Raw genomic sequence first — 25,265 nt, 5'->3', positions numbered from 1 at the left:
CTTATCATTCAGAAAATATGACTTTATTCATTTGCACAATGGACACCTCGGGGTAACCATTTTAATATTATTTGAGAGACTTGTGGGTAGTGATGCCTGAAATGATTTGGGCCCAAGTGAGACTAAGAGGAAACAGGAGCAGTTGTGAAAAGCTTTTTCTTCCCTTTCACCTTCCTCCTGGTGTTTCAATTTCCAATGATGTTCTTTCACAGATTCAGAGGAGATGCTGTGGATGCAAGCCTGTGTTATGATTTTACCACCTTCTCCCTCCCTGTTTCCATGTGGAGAAGGGCAGGTACTGCGCAGCAAGAACAACATTATCAGATCAACAGCTCAGTGTCAGATATCAGAGGTAGTAAAGTCTATTTCATCTCTGCCACCTGTAGTGGAATGAAATGTGCGAATGGGATCACTGCACGAGGGGAATGGTGTCTATGTAGTTTCTATATTAATATAATGACACATTTCTTAAGTGGTGGATCTTTTCTTACTCCCCCATCAGTCTCAAATGGTCTGCATCTTTGCCCTCTTATCGCTTGTATTGTAACCCTGCTTACAGCTCTCATCATTACAATCAATTATTGATTTGTCACAGGTTTTGCATGTCAGTCTACTTATTATACGTGAGAAAAAATAGGATATTTCTACATTCAGTCTGTCAGTACCAGTGTGATTGTGCTGTCAGTTCTTTGTTTAAGCCCTCATCTCACCTTTGCAATTCCAGAGTAGCTCGAGGCTGCAATACAACTGCACAAGTGCACATTCTCTTTTAAAAAGAAAAAAAAAAACCTGAAATCGGCACAAGGTGTGTTGGGAAAATAAGTCACTGTTAATAAGCTTACAGGACATAGAGGTATTGTACAGAAGCCAAGTAAAGTCAATGAAGTGTAGGATTACATACTCTTTCTTAATTAACTGTAGATCATATATCACATATTGTAACTAGATAGTCAACATCTGTTTAGAATTTTCTAATTCCTTGAAAGGCATTTAGTGGAATTGCCAATGAGGTGCTATGAGCTGTTAGCTGAATCTGGCTTGGTGAAGAAATACATTTGTTTTGGCCTTTGACCAATTATTAGTTCACTTTGTAATGAGAAGTTTATTGAACAAGAATTTGATTTTTGCTTCACTCCATGCTGAGCCGAAGCAATAAAAAACTTGAAAGTTGAAATTTAGGGCATTTGCATTATTTATTTGTTTATTGTGACTTTAGTCAGACTGGGTGTGTTCCAGCTGTGAGCTGTTGACTAGAGGATGGCTGGCATTACATCTGTGGTGCCTGTCACCACTGCAGAAATTCCCCTGAGCTATGCTTTAAACCCTCTGGTGCTCTAGACAACAGTGTATGCTGAACTTTCTGAAAGTTATACTCAGCCATGTCTCTCACCATTACAGTCTAGTGCACAACAGGTGCAATTAACATAATATTTAGTACATTTATACACCCCCAGAATTGTTTAGTGTTCTATTTCATTGCATAATGATGATGTTGTATATTTTATTGCTTGAGACAAAGACATGCTACATGTAGAAATGTAAATGAGCTGGAAACATTGTTTTTTTTTTTTACTTTGCTTTAGTAAATGATGACACCTTACATTACATTAGTTCAAGTGACACACACACATACAGTACATACTGTGTGACAACCTTTTTATGGATATTTATTTTTGTGTAAAATAAAGATAAAGAAGAGTGGTTTAACAGGAAGTATCTGATTGGAGCGTCTCCACAGACTGCATCTTGGACAACATGTGATTCAAAATATTGGATCCACATCATAGTGGTTTGGCTGTCTGATTTCGGGTGTAGTCGATTCTATCTGGATGTTTCAGTGCTTCAGTGTATCTTGATGGGACATGGGACTGAGGTCAGAGATGCCTTTCGGGTTTAAGCTTCCAGGTAGTGCCTTACTGTGCTTCGACTTTATTTTTGAAGAATCACCTTGACATTGATAGTCACCTGAATGTTACTCACGGGGATGTGTTGGCACATAAAAGATCCATTTCAATACAAATGAGTGCACTCTGTCTTTTATACCGGCCATTACAGAATCCTTTGAAGCATTTGAAGCAGTCAGAGGAAGTTACAGAGGTGAGTGGATAGCATTGTGTGGTGGCTGACACACCACCTAAGCAGGCTTTTAAAAGGGGAAATGTAGGTTTTATTTTGCATATCTTGGTTGAGCTCATAGCTTATGTGAAACTGTACAAATGTGAGCAATAATAATGGAATAATAAAAATTATTGAGATCCCAGGGGCTATTTTACGAATCCATACGGCACAATGCAGCTGCCAGATAGAGATTTTTGAAATGGATTGAGTGGTTGTCCTGACCTTGGAGGACCAGATGCAGAGATGAGATATTTTCATCAGTTTATTGAGGTCTACATTACAGACAAGTGCCAGATGGCAATGCATAGTATAGTAGTCTACTCACTAGTTATTGTACTGTTACAAGCCCTCTAAACCTTTCCCCTGGCATAATGTATCATGCATTCGCAAGTTTTTGCAACACAAACTGCACCCAATTCATTTACTGAAACTAAAATTGCTCATTTACCTTAGCAGGGAATTATAGTCCCAACTAAAACTGGATTTTTGTTATCAATGCAGATACCGATATTTGGGAGTTACAAAAAATCTGATATGTTTTTTTTTTTTTTATTGTGACCAAGATACATACTGAGCAAGACATTTTACAGGATAAGAAAGAAATTTGTCAGTGCTCTCTGGTGGACTATGTAATTGTGTCTCTGTTTATAAATGACCTCAAATCTAGTTTAGTTTCATTTCTGTGCTGCAGTTTATTATTACTTATTGGCCCACATATACACAGATACGATATATCTGCAATAAACTGATATCGGCTGATACATTAGCCTGGGCAATTTATCGGTCTACCTCTACGGGGAACAATATGACATTTGTCTTTTTTCGACCCCAAAAATGACCACATGCTTCCTAATTCTAAACACTCCCTTTTGGATTAAATTTTTCTGTGGAAGGATTAGTCATTCTATTGTGTGTTAAAGCTTGGAGACAAACCCTGTGACAATCACAACCGTGCTGCGATTAGCAGGGGTAAAAGTCACCCACTGAGGTGAAAGGTTTACAAAAAGGTCAAAAACTTTCTTTTGTCAGGCATCAGCTGCATGTGTTGCATTAAGACCATGTGGCTATGTGGTTCCTATTGTGCAGAGCAGTGCGCCTTGTGACATGGATAGGGCATTGTTGATGCTAAGCAGACAGTGCAGAGTGGTCGTGGCACCCACATGAACTGAGCTCAGCTAGGGTTTAGAGATTTAGTATGTGGTCATGAGATGACTAAGGCAGAGGGATTAGAACCTCTGAGATCTGTGCCTCACTCGCTCTGAATTAGAGAAAATGAGAGGTTTAGTGGACCACCGGGCTCCGTTGACACTAGATGCAGCTGAATACATTATCTACTTACTGCACTGCATGTAGGTTTACTTTTCAGCTTCAGATTATGTGTGATTCAACAGAAAATCTGAGATATGAGATACTGTGGTGTGAAATTATAGTCTCATAACATGTAATCATGCAGGTGGTAGTGCTGAATGATTTGCTTTTTGTGTTCGGTCAAATTATAGTACAGCTTCTAATTTGTTTGTTTTGTACTTTACATTTCCCAACTGGCTTGATCTTCACCAGGGGATACCTGCTTGTTACTTGGGCTGTATTTCCACAGGCCTGGTATAGTCCGCCATAGTCACGCTGCAATAAGCAGTTAGTAGATGTGTTTCCACTGCACATTGGATAACCCACCCACGCTATTGTAGTCCAGTCTGGCAGCATGGCCAGTCAGGGCCAAGCTGGGACAGTTTTCTCCCTCAAACCAAAGCTTTGTCTTGCGCTTAACTGGCTCAACACATGTGTGGCTGTGCTGATGACCAGAGAGAAAGTGCTGTTTTTCTCAGTGTAAGAGGAATGCAATGCATTTGTCACTGAATTAGCAAAGATTTCTTAGCGATATTCAATAAAAATAGACAACATGATGTGGTCATATTTGTTGCTTTTTCTTCCGCCGATCAGTTTTAAATATTGCAGGGAGGAGTAGTTGAAGACGAAACAGCCAGAGTGCAATGGCTTGATGATTTGTCTCTGAGGCTAACCATTATACATAACCCTCTGATATGTTCTTGGATACTGTTCATCATCATCACATCTTAACTTATTTATTAAATGGTGTCATCATTGCCATGTATCTAGGATACCTCCTAATCATGCCTGCAGATATGCAACAGTCGTGGCAAACACTGGAGCACTCATTTCTTCTCTCCTCTTAGTTCTTTTACTTAAAACAAGTATATTTTGGTCTGTGGAAGTACATTGCATAAACAGGTGCACAGGGGTTTATCATGTTCAAACCATCCTAGTCCATCACAATAATCATGAGAGCACTTGAGGCCCACATTAAATCTTTCATTGGCTGCAGGCAGCACTGCAAAAGCACATAATGGTGTTTATACATTTTCCCATTAGGGAAGGTCTTTGCAGCTGAAATAACCAGGCTAAACATCCCAACCTTTATGTCTGTGTGTAGCACCATCACCAGTCAGCTCAGCACACTTCCCCATTGGGAATATGAAAAATACACCTCGTAACAGAGGTGGGATGAAAAGTTACATAATTAGGGAAACCGAATGAACTTAACAGCTTTTTGTTTCAAGTGCACATTGAGATCACTGCTCCCACAGCCACGTACACACATTGAGCACTCATGCCATAATAGCAGTTACATCATCCTACGGAGGGAAGCACCTGCAGTGTTACTGATTGAAGACAAACTAGTAGATTACATTTCAGAGCAATGCAATGAGGGTTTACTACCAGCCATTACCAAACACCCTAATACAAATACTATCGATATTGATAATGTGACTACTGATTACTTTTGGTGCTTTAAGAAGATATGTTTGCACAATTAAAAGGTGTGGTATAATATTTTCAGTCTCATAAAGTGTAATGCAGCCTTAAAGACCAGGATATAAATAACATTTGTGCAATTGTATCAGGATGAGATACATAGCGCTACACACAGTTTACACACAATTGTGGCTTACACAACTAATTAAGCTTGATTGGTGTGATACTTACCCTTTGTATTTATAGCTCTGCTTTGGTGTATGGAATCAAGTGTTCTAGATTTACAGGTCAACTGTCTGACCAATCATTGGTGTTCGTTTTGATAACACAGATTAATGGTCTTGGCGTGGCTCTAAACAAGTTGCAGCTGCAAGCGACTGTTTTCATTGCATTGCTAAAACATATTGTTTATATATTGCTTCTTTGATTTGTCTGCATGCTGTTGTGTTTTTTTTTACATTTTAATAAACAGTGATAGTTTGTAGTGCAATCTGAAAGTAGATTAAAAAATGCTTTTCCCAAAATGGATGAATAATCGCGGTAATGACGGCCACAATGATGCAGCCCTATATGTTGATATATTGCCTGGCTGTAGTTCAGTCTCTGGTTGTGTTCTTACTTAACTTGTCAGTGAATGGCCTTTTGAGAGCGTCATACTGTAATAGGGCTGGGCAATATGACGTTATATACAGTGTAGGGCTGACCTGAATGCCCTCAAAGCTTCTACCGTTACCATGGTAATCGACGTCCAAATCAGTATTGGAACTGGATTTGGGACAGCCCTAATATGAATGAATTGATTCATGAATTTACAGATCAATTACTGTATCATGATAAATAATGTGACATAAAATCTCATATGCCTTAAGAGAAGAGTTTGGCGATATTGCCCACCCCTATACAGTAATGAAAGATCAAGGAAGGCTATAAGGCAGGGAGTGATCACTCAAAGGCTTAAACCAATCTGACATCTGAGAATTGAAGGGGGTTAAAGCTTAAGTTGATTTTGCCAAAAGACATTACTGATTGAAGTTATTTGGGCCTATTTTGGTGCCATAACATAAACCTTTAAAGATGCACTCTTTCATAGGAGGTAAAACAGAGATGTGGATAGGAAGATATATAAAAAATGTAAACTGTTGGGCATTTACTGTTAAATAGGTGTGTATCATGGCATGGAAAATGGAAAACCTAATGAGGTATAAAAGCCATTTTTCATCTCACTGTGACTTTAGGAGCAAATTAAAAAGCTGCTTCCTAAACGGCAGGCAAGTGAGAGCTCCATTCAAAGGGAACTGGATCCCTCGGTTCAAACATCACTGACCAGCTGGAGTAGTCTGATGTCGAGTCCAGTTAAACAATTAGTAGTAAACTAAGGTTGCCTGGTGCAGCTGAAATTGTGGGGGAGTGTGAAGGGAGTGTCTGGTCCAGCAGTTCAGAGTTTCCTCTCAAAAGTCTCCTTGTCTCAGTGATCAAGTACTTTACAGTAATCATTTAATGAATTGTCTCTGCATCTATGAACTGGTGTAGGTGGGTTGTGTAGATAAACACAGAGGAGGAGAGCGATGAGGCTTCAGCAGCAGCTGCTTGCCTGAAAGTGTTTGGCCGGATGGTATTTGAATGCTATCTCTCGCTGGGTGTGAGCCATGTGCCGGCCAGTTGGTTAGCCGAGGCTAATCACTCCTGTCATTAGAGCACCAGGGCTCCCTTGCTACCGCTGATTACATCTCACAGTAGGTGAATAGCTCTGCACTGGTCTAGCACACTTCAACAAACTGACTGAATATTTGCTTTGTTTATTAATCTTTTTGTTTGCTTTTTGTGGATTTTGTGCACATGCATGCACGTGTGTGACCTGGCTTAAAGAAGTATCAGCTTCATTTACGTTCCCTAGTTTTGAGTTACACACTAGAGTTGCAGCAGCAGTTAAGTGTTACGTTACTGTGGCAGGTATATCACGTGCTTGATTTTGAGGCTGTTGCCAAGTTCAGCTCAATTTACAGTCCCAGAAAAGACATAACATACCTGTGACGCATCCTTTTGAGACTTTTTGGTCATTTACTGTAATGACTGTGTGGCTCTGTTCTATAATATCTTAACTTCAGCACGCACGGTCACTCACTCAATTTTGTGTGTTTGTGACTATATGAAGTTTTTTATTCTGTAGAGCTGAAACAATTAGTTGAGTAATTGATTAGTTCAACAGAAAGATAATCTATTTTGATCTATGATTTTAAATAAAAATCCCCCAAATTGTCAGGTTCCGGCTTCTCCAATGTGAGGATTTGCTGCTTTTGTGTGCTTTTGGTTTTTGGACTGCTGGTTGAAGAGTTTTGAAGGCATCACATTGGACTCTGGGAAACAATAGTCTTGCATTTAGTAGATCAAATGATTAATTGATTAATCAGGAAAATAATCAGCAGATTAATTGAAAAGAACCATTTGTTTTAAAAATATGGTTGTAATGTTATAACAGACACCCTCATGAAGACATTTTTGGAAAAGTATAGGGAATAAAGTATGATTTTTTTGTTCATGTGTTTTATAAATATGTGACTAAATGACTAATGGTAGTGAAACTTCAGTGGCCAGAAATGCTATAATTCCACTTTAGTAAACTGCACGAAAACACTCCACAACCTGGCTGTGGTCTGTTATGATTTGGCAACTATTTCCCTGTATTCTCATGGTGATAATTACATGTATAACTACAACATAACAGTGTGAAACCTACATTCTTATCTTTAGGTTTATTGTAGGAGGTAATATGTTGTTGAAAGTAAAAGAGATGTCATAGTATGTTTAGCAACTAACATTGCCATCTACTGCATCAGTCCTGCCTTTGCCAAGCTCGAAGCTTGTCATAGTTTATGTGTTATGATCTTATCATGATGTCATTCTACAAATTTCTGATGTCTAAAGCAACATTTCATGTGATTTTTAAAACATTGACTATATTGCGATGTATATCTATCTGTAAATATCCTTGTAAATGGTTAGACTGACGTAAAATATGAAACAGTGAAGATAAGAGATTGTTGGAGTGGTGCATCAGTCAGATTATGTCGGTGAATCTTGGTTATTCTGCTTCTAGTCCATTTTGTTCTGCTACAGTGGTTGACGGTGCTGTTACATATTTAACAGACACTGGTGTTCGACCGACCCACTCAAAACAATCCTCCACTGTCAGCTATCAAAGAGGAAGCAGCATTCACACCTCCACTTAACAGCAGGAAAAAAAAAACAATAAGGTATCATTATTTCACTGCTCGAGTGGTCAGCATCTCAGATCCACATTCTCTGTCTGGCAATTTCAGCTATTTTGAAGAACTGAATAGATGTATTTAGAATTCATGGAGATGAAGCAGCACTACATAGTTTCATGCAGTAAACAAATGAAAGACATTTGCTGCTGATAATGAAGAGGTCCAATCTGTGCAGGTAGTCTTTTTAGTTGATTAGTGTTTACCTTAGAAAATGTCTCTAGCCTGCATGCAAGTTATTGTTTTATTTTTCAGCTCAAACTGTGTTTAACTTAATTATTTTGTCAATATGGATTCAAAGGATCCAAAGGGTATTTAATAACTTTAAATTAACTTTGTAAAATTAGAAACCAGCCAAAAGAAACAGAAAAGTTTTAAAGGAATAAACATAATTTATCATGGTGAGTCAAAGCCAGTCTTTCCCCCTCAGAAACTAATAGCACTGCGGTTAGCAGGGATATGGGAATGGGGATAAAATCCTGCTAGTCACGGTGTGCTGCTGTTCAGATGGCATCCTCTGGTGCGATGACACACATGGTGGAGCACCTCAACCACACCGGAACTAACAACTCTTCTTTTTATTACTCTGAATTGGAAGACTAGAGTTTTCACTAACTTATAACAAAATGTAATGTTTTTTCAACTTTTAACAAATCGGCCGAGAAAACAAATGCACTCATTGGTGGTACATTGATGTGACTGTGAAATCTGAAATTGAAAAGTTGTGACTGAGTCGTTATATTTACTCATTTCTACTTGCTCGGAGCAGTGAATTATTAATGATATTATTAATGAATGATGTTTCCTGACAGGTTTGGCCTTGAAGAGTTAACAAAAAGTTGTGATTTCTGTTATTGAGGCATCTCTAACAGTCTGTCAACACCAAAGCACATGAACAGGAAGAGTTGGAAAAAGAACTCGATGCCGGATGAGAGCTGATCGAAGGTACACAGACAGAGGAAGAAGGAGAGAGAGACGAGCTTGTTTTGTTTTTTTCTTCTAGGGAGTGCAAAGCCCCTGCACTTAGGGGATAAAGAACTGCATCTTCACTCTCTGTGTAATCCATAACTGAGATTGTTTCATTCACAGCCTGTTTTTCCTTGACCACCCCCTGCAACATAAGTCCCTTTTCTCCCTTCAACAAAGAGATGTGATGGCAGAGATATTGTATAAACATATAGGCAAGCATGTTTATTCGGCAAAACTACTTGAAGGGAGTTGTGGAGTTGTGGATTGCGGTAACATGATATGCATTAAGGTAGTTATTGTTCCTGAAAATACAGATATCTGCTCATGATGCGACTCATGGGCCACTATGAGAGGACTGCATTGGAGTATTGCAGCCATTTTTCTGTCAGCACTCGGTCAGCAATCTCTTCAGTTTCCCTGTTCATTAAGTTTGAAGGAACACTGTTGTTAGCCTATGCAAATGAGATACGGCGTTCCCATGTCAACCAGGAGAAGATTTGGAGGAAGCTACTGAAAGAAATTGAAACTTCCCCTTTTCAGGGTGGCTGGTTGTGCAGGTCTGGGTTTTCTCATGTGAAAGGGATCAAAGCAATCTTACTCAGCCCTCTTAAGAAAGATAGATGTACGAATGTGGGAAATCAAATCTGCTTCAAAAGGGAACACCACTGGGAGCCGGAGAGATGAGAAGGCACTGAGAGAATAGGAAACCAGTGTGAAATCATTCTTGTTGTTGCACTGTAAGAGACGAGAACACAGCTGTCTCCTGCTGTCCACAGAGAGTTCATGCAAGATGTCTTTTTGTTTGGGTGTGTGTTGGTTCATTGGTGTAAAATTTGTTTGGGTGTATGTCTACACAGATTTGTATAAAAGCCAGTAAATACATGCTATACAATGTGTATGAAAAAGAAACTGAGTGGAAAAAGAGAGGGCAATCACTCTTGCAAATGAAGAAGTGCTGATAGTATGAGTTACAAGATTTTGATTTTGTCAGACATGCTTTGATATGATAGTGATGATGCTTGTGAGTCCCCTCCCGTCCCTTTAGCATATGCTATGAAAGCTGATTTCACAGCTTATTGCCTGCTCTGAGAATAAGCCTTGTGAGGAAGGTGTGACATCAAATAGCTCAGAAGAAAAATCCTTGTATTCTGTGTACTGACACCTTGCCTTCCTCTACCTCAGAGTGGAGCCTGTGTGCCGTTGATGTGTGTGTGTGTGTGCTACGCATGACGAGGCTGGACATGCAATCTGTTGCTTTGCTTTGCTTGTGATTTCCACCACAGCCTGAACAGCGCACAGCGTATTTACTGTAAATCCTGTCCGTCAGTTTGGTTCAGACACCATCATAATGTATTGAGCTGATACTACGTCTGTGCTGCAGCTCAGCTTTGACTGATTCTTTGGTGATACAAGGATGTTTTGTTCATCGGTTTGTGCCATTAAATTTCACCTAAAATCATTTCTTCTTGTGTGTATAAAATGTTCGGCCCCTGTAGACTTAGATATGTGGTTTAAAAAGTTTGCAGTTTGCTATTTCAACGGTAATGGATTCGATTCAGCTGGATTTGATTGCAGTTGAAATTGATGCCATTAGTCATAAATAGTTAAGCCTGGAAAAAAGTGTCTTCTGCATTACTTGCAGCACAATCCATTATTCTGAGTACATTAAAGCATGTTTTTATTTAGTCATATTTCCACCAAAATGAAGTGCACTGCTCTCGTTTCAGTCCTTATGCATGACACAGTCAAGCTTGCCAATAGATGCATGTGTTAACTGATTTAATAGTTACTGTAGCCAGCTATCTGGAGTCACAACACTAACCTGTTGTGTGGATGCATGTCTGTAGTAGGTAACAAGACAGATTGATTGGGAAAGAGTGCACCACTTAAGACTGGTCATGCATTCAATACAAGTCAATGCAACACTCATGCATTGTCTGTTAGGGAAGGGAATGAGTGCTGCTTGCACTGAATCCTCCAAAGAAAAGTCAGGAAAGGTTTCACCTGAATTATATCAAGCACATTTACACCGTGGTAAGCATACATGTTTGTTATACTGCCCTGCCGAAATTCTCTTTAAATCTGCATGTATGGTCAATGAAAGTATTGCTGCATTTTGGAAAATTCAGTCGATTTTGGGGTAATCCAGAAGTAACTGCATACATTCAGATTGAGTCCGATAATCCAGTGGATTATGTTGTTTACTGTTAAACAAAGTTGGATTGCGAGATTAATGTGTTCTTCAAAAATACTGACCTAATGATGATGTTGTAGGTAGGTAGACGTGTATCTGTGCGTGTGTGTTGATCACAGCTGTGCATGCGTGAGGGCTGAAGGGCTCGCTGCAGACATGAATGAAAAATCCTCTCTCCCGTTTTTCTTTTGTCCAGGTGGGCAGGCAATAAGGCTTGACAGAAGATGCGACGGGGGTGGTGGCTCGTCAGATGGCTGGGGACAGGAATGGCAATCCTCTCTTTGCTAACCCACAGCTGGGGCCAGGACACAGAAGGTATGAGCCGCCAGCACTGAGGCTAACCCCCTCAGGCCTCCCCTTCTGCAGTTAACTGTAGCTGCACTGCCAAGAGGAAAGTTGAAATGTGGAAAAGGCGATGTTTTTTTTTTTTTTTCACTGTCAGAGGACCAGCATGGCGGAAAAGCCTTTGTGCTAAATGGACTGGAAGTAAAACTCATTTTGAAATATTGGAAAAAAAAAAATCTTGCATGAAGGTCTTTATTTTCCAAACATTATACATTTTGTATTTATTCACACGCCATGTTTCATATTGTAGGTCTGTAAAGAGAGTTTCCATCTCGTCAGGATACTGCTGTTTATATACTCCTGACACTCACTTAGCTGTATCACTCTGTTATTGCAAATAATGTAATGTTGTGTTCATGTATAGTGAGCATGATTGTTTTTCATCACAGTCCAAATATGTGTCTTCGGTAAAAGAAATGATTTTGTCAATAATTGAGTATTAAATGTTACATCTTAAGTCTAAAGTCAGCATTAAGTCTGTACATAGTTGTGGGACTTTCATGAGAGTTCAAGAAAACTTTGAGTTCATTGAAGTAGAGGGGGACCGTAGAGACGTTGCCCTCAGGTGAGCTCTTAACATTGTGCATAATGTTTTAGTGCAGATAACATTTTGCTTTCACATTATTCTAACTATCCTCCTTTTCAAATTTACACGTTTTTCAAAAAACATTATTTAAAGTGAGGGCGTCAATCCAGCTTCCTTCCCACACAGTTCACTGATCGTGCTAAGAGGATTCTCCTTGTAGTTTCATGTTTAAGTTCCCACATTACAGAGGGAATCTTAGCATTTATCGTCTCAACTCACTGACTTTGTAGCAGATGCCAGTTAAAAGTGAATTTCAGCTGTGTAAGATTGGCAGGTCTTTAAAGATAGTGCTGAGAGGAAGCTGCACATGCACAGAGCCATGCTTCAATCCTCCCCCACCCCTTGGGCGGCACTGTTGCGCATAATTCAGGTCAATTTTAAGATCCTAGCCCCGTTTCCTTCTTTCTTTTCATCCCTTTCCTGCGTCCCAGCCTTCCTTGACAAGCTCACTAATGTACAAGCATTATACAAGTGTATAATCTCTGTTTACTGTCATTTGTATTTGTATTTTATTTTGAGATGTTTGCTTCATGGGTTTGTGTGATATCACTTTAGTAGAGAAATGACTTGCTTTATGACTGACTGAGCCTTTGAAGGTGAACGAGTGCCTTGTGGTTTCCTTTTGGATGGAGCCTCACTCTGAGGCTCTGACCGCATTAATAGACAAATGTTGTTGTGTAGAGTGAGGAAACCATTGACCCAAAACATAACAGCTGTGGAACTCAAGAACAGCCCTATGGAATATTGGTTTGTGGGTAATTTATTTCACAACTTGTGATGGCGTACACAAAGGTATTTTTCATTTAAAGAGCCTATTTATCAAATCTTCATATGGCATTGCTCGACATACAGGACAAATGATCCTTGTTTATTTGGTTCATTGACTTGTGATTACCTCACTGACTTGAGATAAAATTAATCCTTGCTTCAAGGAACAGCGTTTTCCTGCTCTCTCCTCCTAAAGTTCAGACATCACAGTGTAGGGCAGAGAGTTTAGTTGTTGCCAGGGAAAATTCAAGTGGAGTGTGCCTCGTGAAAGGATTTTAATATAGAAATGACAATGTTTCTTCATTTGTCTTTTCTGTTTACGTTTTTAATATTAAATCAGTTGAATGAGAACATCTTTAAATTGTTAGGCTATATATTTGTGACTACTCGCAGCAGACCTTACTTACATTTACAGTGTCTGTTGTGCAGGTAAAGGAGCAAATTGCCTCCTTTCTTCTTCCTCAGTATTTAAATTCAACCCTGTCTCCTAGAAATTATGTTTATATATACAACTAATTTGCTTTGCCAATGGCGTTGTAATTGCTGCCTGTATTACTAGTATTATGTTCCCTGGCAACGTTTTTTCTAGTATAGGAACTGCTGCATTTATGTGCCGTACGTTGGTCATAGGGAGGAGCGCAGTGTGGTTCTAAGTGCAGGATTGTGACTCCCGAGACCACGAACGCCCTTTGGTTAACAGTAAACATGTCGTGTCTCCTGATTCAAGTCAGTGTTGACTGTTTTGGTATTAAACCAACACCACAATATTCCCCTAACCTTAACCAAGTGCTGTGGGTGCCTAAATATGAAAAATAAAAATAAAAAACAACAACAAAAGAAATTAATATATTCACAACTTAATCAATTTTTTTCTGATTCATATCTTTACTCATTCATATTACAACAACTGCTGTTTAAAAGCTTTCTTGTTTCCTTTTAGCTGAATATGCATGCCTAAATGATGCAAATGTTGGAGGGATATGGCTTCAAAAGCAACCCTGTTGAGACGGCACAATGCTTTTCACATTTACTGTCGGCTCCAAGGAATATCATTGATCTATACCATCATATGGTTTCTGTGCTGATATGATCAAAAACGTCCTGACATTGTCCTGTGACCATGTCATAGAGGGGGGGGGGGTATTCTGCTGGTGTTGGACGTGGCTGCAGCCTGTAATTTGACTGGCTGCAGACAGAAATAATTACAAAGGGGGGGCAGCTAGGAATTAGTGCGAATGAGCTCTGATTGGATCAGAGTCTGCCAGCAAATGACCCACAGTGTCATAGTTGTAATGAGGGAGCAGAGGGTGAGACAGAGTGTATCACAGTTGTTGTGGTTTGATGGGTGAGGGCGAATGTGGCTGTTGTTGCCTCCCTTTGCTGTTCAGAGTCACCCAGGGATGAACTTGGTTTGAGTAGGGATTTTCACCTCCTCATCTCCACATCCCTCATCTTCTCGCTCATAAATCTCCCTGCTCTGCCCACCTCAAGGCGCCCTTGGCTTTTGGCTCTGTCAACTTGTTTATTGTCTGTCTATCAAATGAAAATAGCGACCAGATTTTTTGTTAGATGTGCTGTAGAGTGACGCATAGAGCCATTTCCAGTGGACATCACAGTGTGAGAAAATAAGTCTGAGCCTGACAAACATTAGGATTTTTTTATTGAGTCCTCAGATGAATGCATTAAAGCAGGGATCTCTTAAAATTGTATTGTTTATTAAAAGGGTATTTATGTGTGTCTGTTTCCAGTAATGACTGACTAATAGTTTATTTACCATGAACACATAAAAACAACTATTAAGCTAAGAATCTCTGCATCTGTCAAAACAATAAAGACCGACTAGTCTCAGCTAATAGGGGGCAGTCATTAAGAAAATTCAAGGACTCTTTCTGTTTCTCTCCTCCACTTGTCCTCCCACATCCCCTCAGTGTTCTGTCTCTTAATTCCTTTCCTTGACACCTTTGCTGCTTTGCTTTCATTCATATGTAATAATCCTCTCTTCCATGTGCCATCCTTTCATGTTCTCCTACTTACCTCAGATCATCTGACTGCGACTCCACTGTACCGCACGATTTGTTTTTGACTGCACATGTGCACGGAAACCTTGCACTGTACCTCGTGTACGTCCACCGAGACTTGCAGTTTAACAAATGGTAATGAAACGTCAATCCAAAGCGGAGCGGACAGATGCACACTGTCCATACGTCTAAATCCCTGCGTTGCTAATGCGACATGTCGGACAAATGCATGTGCGCATACCCACGCACAAACATGCTCAGTTGTGTCTGTGTGTGGTGAGGTGAGGATTAGTTGATATGCCTGTGGACACTTCTGCCATGTGACATCAGCCTACCTCTCTCACACTATTTCCATCTCTCTGCCTGTCTCTCTCTCTCTCTCTTTCCCTCTCTTCCCATCTGCACATCCATTCTGACCCACAATTGTTTGTCTATTTTTGAGATTGTCTGATTAGAGGCCAGATGTGCAGACTGTTGTCTGGCTGCAGCAGAGGCCTGTGGAGGGGGGAGCAGCGGAGTGACAGGGGGAAGAGGTTTTAATCTGCCTGCCAGTAGGCTGTAATCAGGCTCTGGGCAGCACAAGAAGGGAGGGGGCCACTGTTGGTAAGACTGGGTGTCCGTGCTGCCTGGGGTCTGTACAAACAGGCCCATACTGGAGCTCAGTACGTGAGCATGTGCGTGCTGAGCTGTTCACTGGGAGTGTGATTACAACCTTTGGCCCCCTGCCTGTGTGGTTAACCTCACATAGAGACAAAGATAGGCAGCAATGACGTGGAAGTCTGAAGTGGAGTAAAAGCGGGAGCTTCTGCAAGGGATTACACATCAGTAAAATAATCCCCTTCTCTCCTCCATTATCAGCCACTAATGATTTACATGATGCTGCAGGAATTCATTCCCACCTCTATCTCTTTGACATTCTTCACCACTGTTACAATCACGTCCAACCCACCCCACCCCCCAACATACACACACACACACACACACACACACACACACACACACACACACACACACACACACACACACTTTCCACTGCCCGTCTCCGATTTGCTTTCCATCTCGCACCAACATATTCTACTCCACTTGTGACCCTTAAAAATAAGTACAAACACACAATCATCCCCACAGAGAGACCCACACTTCTAATGATGAGAGATTTGCAGAGAGAGAGAGAGATGGAGATGGAGGCAGAGATAGTGATTGCATTCCTTGTGCCAAACATAGACGCGCTCCAAGAAGAAGCACATAGCACTGTCTGTCTCCACATCGATTTAGATGTTTTTTCCTCTCAAGTAAGGGAATGGTGAATGGCTGAATGTCTACATGCAGGGGTGTGTGCTTTTTGGTTGTTCACAAAACAGAACTGACTCCACATTTCCAAGTATTGTTTCACATTGAGTTTGGTTTTTAATTCTTGGGATTGTTAGCTGCTATGACCCGTATTGGTTTGTAATTGCATAAGAGCTATTGTCTTGGGGAAGTGCAGTAGCATGAGATCTAAGCTGCAACAATCCCTTCACTATAAAGAAAACAAATGATTATTAGATACAGATACTTGGCTTTCGTTGCTTTGACATTTGGAAATGCATATTGCTGTTCCAGTGTGTAAGGAGTAAAGTCGAGGTCCAAACCTTTGCTCATGTGTAGTTATTGTATTTCAAATTATTTTTTTCAGCTAAATTTGATTTGTCTTTTACATGTGTAGGATATGTCTCCTTGATGATTATAAATATAAATATCCTGGGTATTCAGCCAGTCAGCATTCACAATCACCAACATGTGGTCTTACTTGAGCACTGAGCATGAAGTAGAGCTAGATAGAATAACGGTGATGGATAGATATAACAGGTGTTGATGCTTGATTATATTTAGGTGGTATTATTACACTCAGGAGTTTAGGATAATTAATTAACAAAAAAGCAGCACATTTTGAGGCAAGACAGCAATTACAACATTTTGAGCATTTATGCTTTCTCCCTAAAGGCTCACCCCAACCACGTTTGGTGAAAGTCTGTCCATAGAAAAGAATGGAAATTGATTGCTGCTGAACTGCAATCAAGTTATTTCTCCTGTTAAGAAGATGGTTGTCACAGCAACAGTCAACCTCATGTAGCCTGTTTACTTAACATTGTAGCTAAACCTACCACTCAAAACTGAGATTTGAGCTGGTATTCATAATGTTTTTAATAAATAAGTCACTTGCAAATTGTAAAACACACAAAGTGGCACTTTATTGTGGTAGAGGATCCTGGCTGATGAGCAATGTAGATCCGCTTTCATGGCCAGCTAAAAGTGCCAGAAACAGAATTACCTTTAATTGTTGTACTTTGAATGTGTTAACTTTCTCAGGGACTCTTTCAGGCTGTGATAGCTATGGCCTACCTGTGGCTACTGACAACAGTGTTTGTGTATGTTACATGGCAACTGCTTTGCATATGTGCAGACAGCCAAGAGTGCCTTTTCTCTTGTAGAAATTATTTTTGTAATAAAAAATAAAACCTTGCAATTGCATTCTGTGTGCAGCTTTAAAACTTCTATATTTTCTAACTGTTTCATAAAAGCCATACCTTTCATGGCATTTTACTATTAAAGGGAAACCTGTAATAAAAGTGAGACAAAGAAACACCTTCACATTATAATGCAATGAAATACTATAACATGCAATCAGTACTACCTTTGTGAGGTGTATAATGTTGGGTTTTTGTTGAGAGTGTCTCTTGGAACGCATTTTCTCCTCCCTGTGTTAAGAGATCGAACACACATGTATTAAAGGACAATTGTTTAACACAAAACCTAACCTATAATATGAACTGTACAAAAATAACTCACATAAACATTTAAATGCTTTGAGACATGTCAAAGAAATGCGCAGTGGAGTATATTCGGCACAAGAAAGAACCTTTACTGTATGATGTGAACTGTAATGCACAGCTTTGACAGCCAACCCCTGTGGATAACTGGCCCCAGTCCCCTTTACTATAACACAGACAGCTCATCTGTTTTGGCCTGCTGTCGGCCCATGAGCAGCCATTACCTGGCAATGTGTGTCACTGGACAGCTGCCCTTTGTCTGTCGCACAGTGCTTTGCCAGGCCCTGTTGGACCTGTCCCAGAATGCCCCTCAAGCCCACTGGACATGGATCCACGCAAAATAAACTATCAATCCAACTGGGAAATTAAAACAGTGTCCCTGTTTGCTCTGTCTCCACTCATCCCTGTCCGGGGCTGCCTGCCACCCTGGGGATTAGTCATAACTCTAACCTTCCATCTTGAAGGTTTTTGAGTAGATGCTGGTCAAACCTGAGGTCAGCAGACATTCCTCCCTCAGGTGGACCACTGGTGAGACATGAACTCTTCCAGCCTTTCCTGTCCTTGCTGGATGAGCTTTCCATAGGCTCTGTCAGACATGTCCTTATCATCACATAGGGCCTGATATTTATATGAAAGGGCAGAAGAGTTTATGATTGCATATGGACATACAGCGTGAGACGTTTTATGATAAGAGGAACCTTGTGTTGAGTTGGCAGTTTGCCATCCATCTACAGGATGAGAAATTAGCTCCTACTTTCCTCTTCGTTGCTTCTGCCCTTTCCCAAGAATCTTTCTGCCTCACGCTTTTTTTTGTTCTTCTCCTCCTTTCACAATTTTTAATGAGTGACTGCCCACATCTAGAAGAAGGCAAGCGTGTTTTGCTGCAGTTTGTGAAAAGGTTTGCATTTCTTAGTTATCTAAATAAGATGCCTGTGATCCTTTTGTAGGCTTGTTGTAAAGGTGTGCCAGATTGATTGAGGCAGTGCAGCCTCCTGAACCATGTTGCTTGTTAGGTTAGTTGTCTTTTAAAGTCTTTTTTTCAGATCTCCATTCCCAGGAAGCAGCAGTTTGATTTATTGGTTGCTAAAAAGGTGCTTTTGCAGATGAAGCCACAGGAAAGCACAGGCTATTGAATCGAGTGGCAGGTAAAAATGCCTTTTGAAACTAAATGTCAGTGAGCAGAATTCATCTTGCCACAGCCCTGTTGCTCCAGTAATATAGCGGTCGATGAGCTGCCTTGTAAAGACTTGAATTGCTTGGGAGGTTGTTTGCATCTCAGACCGTCTCATTTGAAACGTAGGATGAAAGAACTATCTACAGTGGAAAAAAAAACAATCATATGCATTGGTGGTGCATGTGAAAGCTTTCATTTTCTCCAATATAGGAGAACATAGACACCAAAACATTTCCCAAAACACCTTCACAGCACAAACACTGTTAAACATTTTGATTCACTGAGTCATTATCACTCACTCAGAGTATTTTTAAAAGTCCCCAAGTGTTAAAGAGTTGCTCTTTAAAAATGGAAAATGTTAAAGAAGGATATCATTGTTTTACTTACATAAATTCAGCTCTTTGTCCTTTTGTAAAATGTTTTGCAAAGAAAAATGTTGTTTTGTTCAATCACAAGCATTCCACCAATTGATTGAAGCTCGCTTGCATCCATTTTTTCCACCTGATTCCTCTGTGAGACGAGCAGTAATCATTTTGTAATTGAAGTTTTACGGCTTCAAGTCAACATTGTTAGGTTGATTAGTGAGAAGATCTCTTTAGGTGAGAGCAAATTACCCCAACGTCAAAATTAGAAGATTTTGATTGTCTGGATTAGTGCCCTGATTAGTGATTGAATGCTGCTTGTTGCATTTGTTATGATCCCCCTCTTTTTAAATCCCTCTCCCAAGCCAACTTGGTGCAACATGCCACCAAACCAAAGATAGTGTGCAATGCTCCTGCAGTGTGAGACAAAAATAAGTTTAACCAAATTACTGGCTTTGAAGTCCTGTTCCCTTGGCACTGCAGAATATATAGTATGAACATCAAACAATGTGCTATCTTGACTGGACTTAATTATCGGAGCATTACTTTTATCTCCTCAACCAATTGGCTTCACCTCATGAAATCCTACAGGTGCTTAAATAGTGCAACAGCAAACATCATAGAGACGTACCTAGTGTTATAAGGAAGATAAGCCAATGTTCTTCTCATAGTCGAGGTGAGTTTCGAGTTTCCAGTCTCCTGCCAGGCAGTAAGCTTAACCCCATAAACCCAATTCAATCTGTATTTCATTTCCATTCAATGGTACTTTCTGCTTGTCTTACAAATGTGCACAATATGATGTGTACATTTAATGATACACAAGAGCCTGATTTAAAAGGGTCAATCAAAACATTTTACACAGACTTTTGAACAGACTTTGCTCTTTAGGCCTTTTTTCCATATTATCCTGCATTTCTGGGATTTATACTCAACATCACATAGCTGCTGTGTACATATTTTCATAGTATTATATGAAAAGCTTGGCTCTCCTCTGCACTTTGAAAGACCACCCTTCTGCTGCACCAAATTATGTCTGGTTCTCTTACCATTCTGTCCTCCTTAATCAAGGATGTAGCTTTTTAGGATTGGTCATGGTCTTCCAGATAAGTGGATTAATCTATAAGTACTTTTCCAATCATGTATTTTCACTGTATATGTGTGTTAGGGTGGGCAGGTTCCATCCTGTATTATTATCTTGAGTGGTGCAGCAGGGGGTGCACAGGAGATTTGGTAGGACTATTTGGCATATTCTTGTATGAGCCCAGAGAGCCGCAGGGAATTGAAATTATTGTTTTCGAAGGCTTTTTAATGGGAGAAAAGCTTTATGTAGAATGTCATTTGAAAATATAACCCGCTGTTAAAAGGTGTAAATTTGGAAAGAGGTTGGAATCGTTTCAGTTTCACAGGGAACATGACTAAGACTTTGTTGCTTCGAGTTTGTGTGCCTGTGTTTATATTCACATGCATGTGTATGTGTGTGCCTTACTTCCTCAGTGCAACATGTGTTTGTGCTCTGATCGCAATATAGGACCGTTAGCACTGCAAATGGAGGCACTATTCTTTATCTCTGTTTGGTTCTGCCTTTTGTCTTCAAAGTAGACTCTTCACATCTTTCTCTCCTACTGCCACAACTACCTCTTAAAGCTACACACACACTCGCACGCATGCACATGTTCACGCACATGAACACACACACATTTGTGCCTGAACGCACATATGCAAAACTAACAAAACAGACTGTCTGTGATCTCTTAAAAAGCTTCTCAGAAATGAGTGCAAGTAACTTTTATTCCACACACACACACACACATGTGCACGCTCTTTCTACTTCACACAGAGTATATTCTCTCAGAGCAGATTTGCATACTTATTTTGATGTTGCTTGTTGTTTATGTCTCCCGATTGCGAGGTGTGACCCACTTGCTCTGTTCATTTTGTCGCTATTAAAGGAAACCCTCATCCTGCAATTTCTTCAGCAGATGGATACAGGATTTCTAATTGCCATAAATTCATAGAACTCTTAAAATGAACACTGAGTGCACCTTAGGTATTAGCAGTGCAAGATGAGTGTGTGTTGATAATTATTCCTAAAGGATTGTAGATTAGAAAAGGTTGTTTGTTTCCCAACTTATTACCTTGTACTGAGAAAGGATTGTCACACAGCAAGTCACATATGGGGCAAGATGAGATGCCTTGCATTGATGTAAATCTCAGCTCTACATAAAGTCTTTCTAAAAAAAATGCACAGATCATGTCTCAAAGAAGAAGATGAAAGTGCAATCAATGATTTGCATGAAATGTTCCAGACTGTAGCCTCAGGTTTTCATTGCCATTTAATTGCCAATTATTGTGTGTATCTGCACTTTGCAAACAGCCATTATTAAAAATGCAGCAACGTCACATCCTAAGGTTTTCATCTCTGATTAAAATGCACTTTTTAAACCACCACATTAGTGAAGGCTCAGGGGTATGCATATTTAATAAGTAAACTATCCACTGTTTTGCACCTGGCAACAGGTGCATAGTTGCACAACTGAAGTCAGGCAACAGAAGGTGGGTGTGAAACCCTATAGCGCTGACCGTTGATGCAGTGTCATTGACCATGTGTATTTTTTTTCGGCCCATCTCTGATTACATGTCATGTAAGCAGACACCACCTGACAGCAAGCTACCAGAGATTCAATATCTTACAAGATGGAGGCAGAGTGATTTAAGAAAGAGAGATAGGAGGAGACACTGAATAACTTTCATATGGGTTCCAGTGCTCTTTCATGATGTTTTTCCTTTTCCTTAAAAAACGTGGTACCACTTAATTAGTGAGAGAAATTGTTGTAGTTTTTAAATTGATTAGTATTTGTAATGCACACCACTACCTCTCTTGTGGAATAATGTCAGCCGGCAGCTACTGGTAGCAAGAAGAAATCTGCTGGTGATATTTGTAAAACCTGTGGGTGGTTCACTAACATACACCATTTCTCTAGTGGAGTCTTCTACGGTGTATCCTCCCTGAAACTGCCTCTCTTTTCTCCTATTTTCTAATATCTGTGCTTTTTTATAATGATCTTTTTTCTCCTTTCCTAACATCAGAGCTGTTCCTCAACCAACTGTTTCATGCTTTTCTTTTCTTCCATGCTTCTGCTCTGCTTCCCTCTGGCTCAACTAACCCCTGACCCCTTCAGACTGGCAGTATGAGGGTAAGAGGTCAAACATCTGTTGTCTCTTTGCCTTTTATTTTCTTACATTCCTATATTCTCTTTTACTGTTTCCCTCTCCCTCTCTGCCCCTCTCTCTTCCCTGTTGAAAGACATTTAATCCTGAACTTTCCCCACATCAGCTGCAGGGCGCGTTACCTTGCAGTGCATATTCCGCAACACTAGACACCTCCCTTCCTCCTGTCTCTTCCTCTCCACCTCTCCACCTCTCCTGCTGCCCCATCTGGTGCTGTCTGTCAAGCTGCCATTACTGTGTCCCAAGTGCTCGTACCATCTAGCTGCTGTGACCTCCATCTGTGGAGCTGCTCTCGTCAATGCTCTGCTTATGATGTTGCCACATGCTTTGACCACCCTGTTTGTCTGTTGTCAGTATCGTACAGTCCATTCCTGTTGATGTTGCAGTCATTGATGCCACTTGCTATAAAAAGATGTGTCAACGTGACAGCTTATGGCACGACAGAAAGACACTGAAACAGCTCTTTGAGGTTTATTTCCTCAGACCAGTGAAATATTTACAATGTCAGTGTTTTTTCTGCAGTGTTGTTCTAGCATTGCTGTATTCAGACAATACTGTATATCAGTCCTTCATTCAAAATTCTGTTTAAGTAAAAGTATGGAAGTATTACTTGCAAAATTTGCTAAAAGTACTCACTCTGCTGATGGCCCCTGTCACTAATACAGTATTGTAAATTACATGTCTAATACTGATCCATCAGTGCTTACTGTAAGTAGCATTTTACTTCTGAAGCTAGTGGAGCTCGTTTTAACTACTTTCTATATAAAGTTACTTATATATAAATACAGTAGATGTTGTATATTGTATCTGAGGTTGGAAGAGGATTAATGGGGTAGGAAAGACCAAAAAACAAAATACTGCTGCACAAATTTTAATTCATTTTTTGGACCTTTCTGTACTCTTTGCTTTTTTGTCTGTTTTACCTTTTTGGGCCTCAAACAGTCTGTTTGAATAAAAGTATCTGAGAAGTTTAAAGGGCAAGTGTCTCTTTAGTGGAACTGCTAAAACCTCATGAACATCTGAAATGTGACAAGGGCCCTAAGTAAACACTATTTTAGTAGTCACAAGCCAGAAAGGTTGGGAAACACTGGTTTAACCTTTAATAATGCATTGTATTTTATAAGCGTATGATATGCTTTGTGTAAAATGTAAAATCTGAGAAAAATATAGCTGTTAAATAAATACAGTGAAGAGTCCAATATCTCTCTCTGAAGTGTATATAAAGTAGCATAGAATGGAATTACTCAAGTCCAAGTGCCTTAGAGTTGTACTTAAGTACGCTATATGTCAACACAGTTTAGCTTGAATTATAAATCTGCTCGCAATTCTAGTATTTTATTCTACACAATATGCAGTAATTATCATAAGCTGCCATGAAGCACAATATATTATTGGCATTTCAAAGTATATTATTTAAATATGGCAAACCGTAATTGAGCTTCTTTCATGTTCATTTGATTTTTTTCTTTTTGCGTATGCAGAGTGTAAGCTGTCCCGGCCAGGCCCCCCTGCAACCATAGTGACCATTGATGAGGAGAGCCCCAACGGTATGTACCAAACAACTGGCCACCTACGCTCCTCACTTATCTTTTGCTCCACTTAATTCCGTATGTCAGCATGGTAAATGCTTCTGTACTCAAGTGGTGTGTTTTTCACTGTTAGGATTGTTTTTTACTACAGTGAACATTGCTTTGGTAATGCAATACATATTAATACTTCCCCTATAGGGACTTTTCAGTGTTGGAGTGTAATAGAGTACAGTCGCTCAGCTGATGGCTCTTGGGGCAGGTTGGTTATAGGAGATGTTTTGTAAGACATATTGAATTGTCATTTTGATTGTATTTTAAATTAAAGATAAATAAATTCTAGTTGTTCTTGTGTGTATTTGTTCAGCTCTCCCAGGGAAGTGTGCATGTGTGTGTGTGTCTGTGTGAGTGAATACAGATGGTGTTTGGCATACAGACGTGACATGGGGCTCCATTAATGAGCAGTCTGCTCCCCACACAGGTTGTCTTTACTGTGGTATACCTGTGCTGCAGTAGTGCAGGAATCACTGACGCATAGAGCAGACACGCAGCACTTGAGTGGGTCAGGTGAAACTATTGTGCTCCTCCTTTTCATTTCTCCTCTTCTTCATCTTCATCTGGCCTCTCAATCACCTGCACCCACTTCTCCGCTCTCTCCAACGTTCCTCTCTTTTCTTCTCTTGGCTCTCTGCTATGAGTTTTGAGCATTTGCCATGTGCATTTTGTTAATGACTGTGTGTGCTTGTGCGAATATGTGTGTGCATATGTGATATGGAGTGCTGACTTGCTGCTTGGGGAGAAGCTATATGTTCATTGAGGGAATGAGAAATGCGTTTCCCTAAATTAAATTTCCTCCAAATAGATGTGGCTAAGACCAAAGAAATGTTTATTGATTTTCAGAGGAGGCCCCGTCCCCCTGCTTCTCAAGGCCAGTGGCAGCAGTGAAGCAATATAAGTGTTTGGGCAAGTACTCTAGACGAGTAGCGTCATTTTGATGGAAATACAGATGATATATGTAAAAAGGCAACGTTTATTAAGGAAGTTGCCAAGTTTTAATGTGGACATGTCACTGATGGAAATGTTTTAATCTTCTTTTATTGAGTCTGTCCTTTCTTTTTCTATTATTTGA

General features: G+C 40.0%; 1 protein-coding gene across 1 annotated transcript in view; it reads left to right on the top strand.

The window, feature by feature from the left end:
- Positions 1–11,543: 11,543 nt before the first annotated feature.
- Positions 11,544–25,265, top strand: part of LOC139294580 (protocadherin-15-like) — a 134,432-nt gene continuing 120,710 nt past the window's right edge. Inside the window, exons 1-3 of the mRNA XM_070916497.1 lie at positions 11,544–11,634; positions 22,562–22,576; positions 24,092–24,157. Coding sequence (XP_070772598.1) covers positions 11,544–11,634; positions 22,562–22,576; positions 24,092–24,157 — 172 coding nt within the window. The remainder of the gene's footprint in view (positions 11,635–22,561; positions 22,577–24,091; positions 24,158–25,265) is intronic.

The sequence above is a fragment of the Enoplosus armatus genome, chromosome 12 (genome assembly GCF_043641665.1).
Source record: "Enoplosus armatus isolate fEnoArm2 chromosome 12, fEnoArm2.hap1, whole genome shotgun sequence".
Lineage (NCBI taxonomy): Eukaryota > Metazoa > Chordata > Actinopteri > Centrarchiformes > Enoplosidae > Enoplosus > Enoplosus armatus.
The sequence above is the reverse complement of the archived record's forward strand: the minus strand, read 5'-3'. Positions and strand labels throughout refer to the sequence as shown.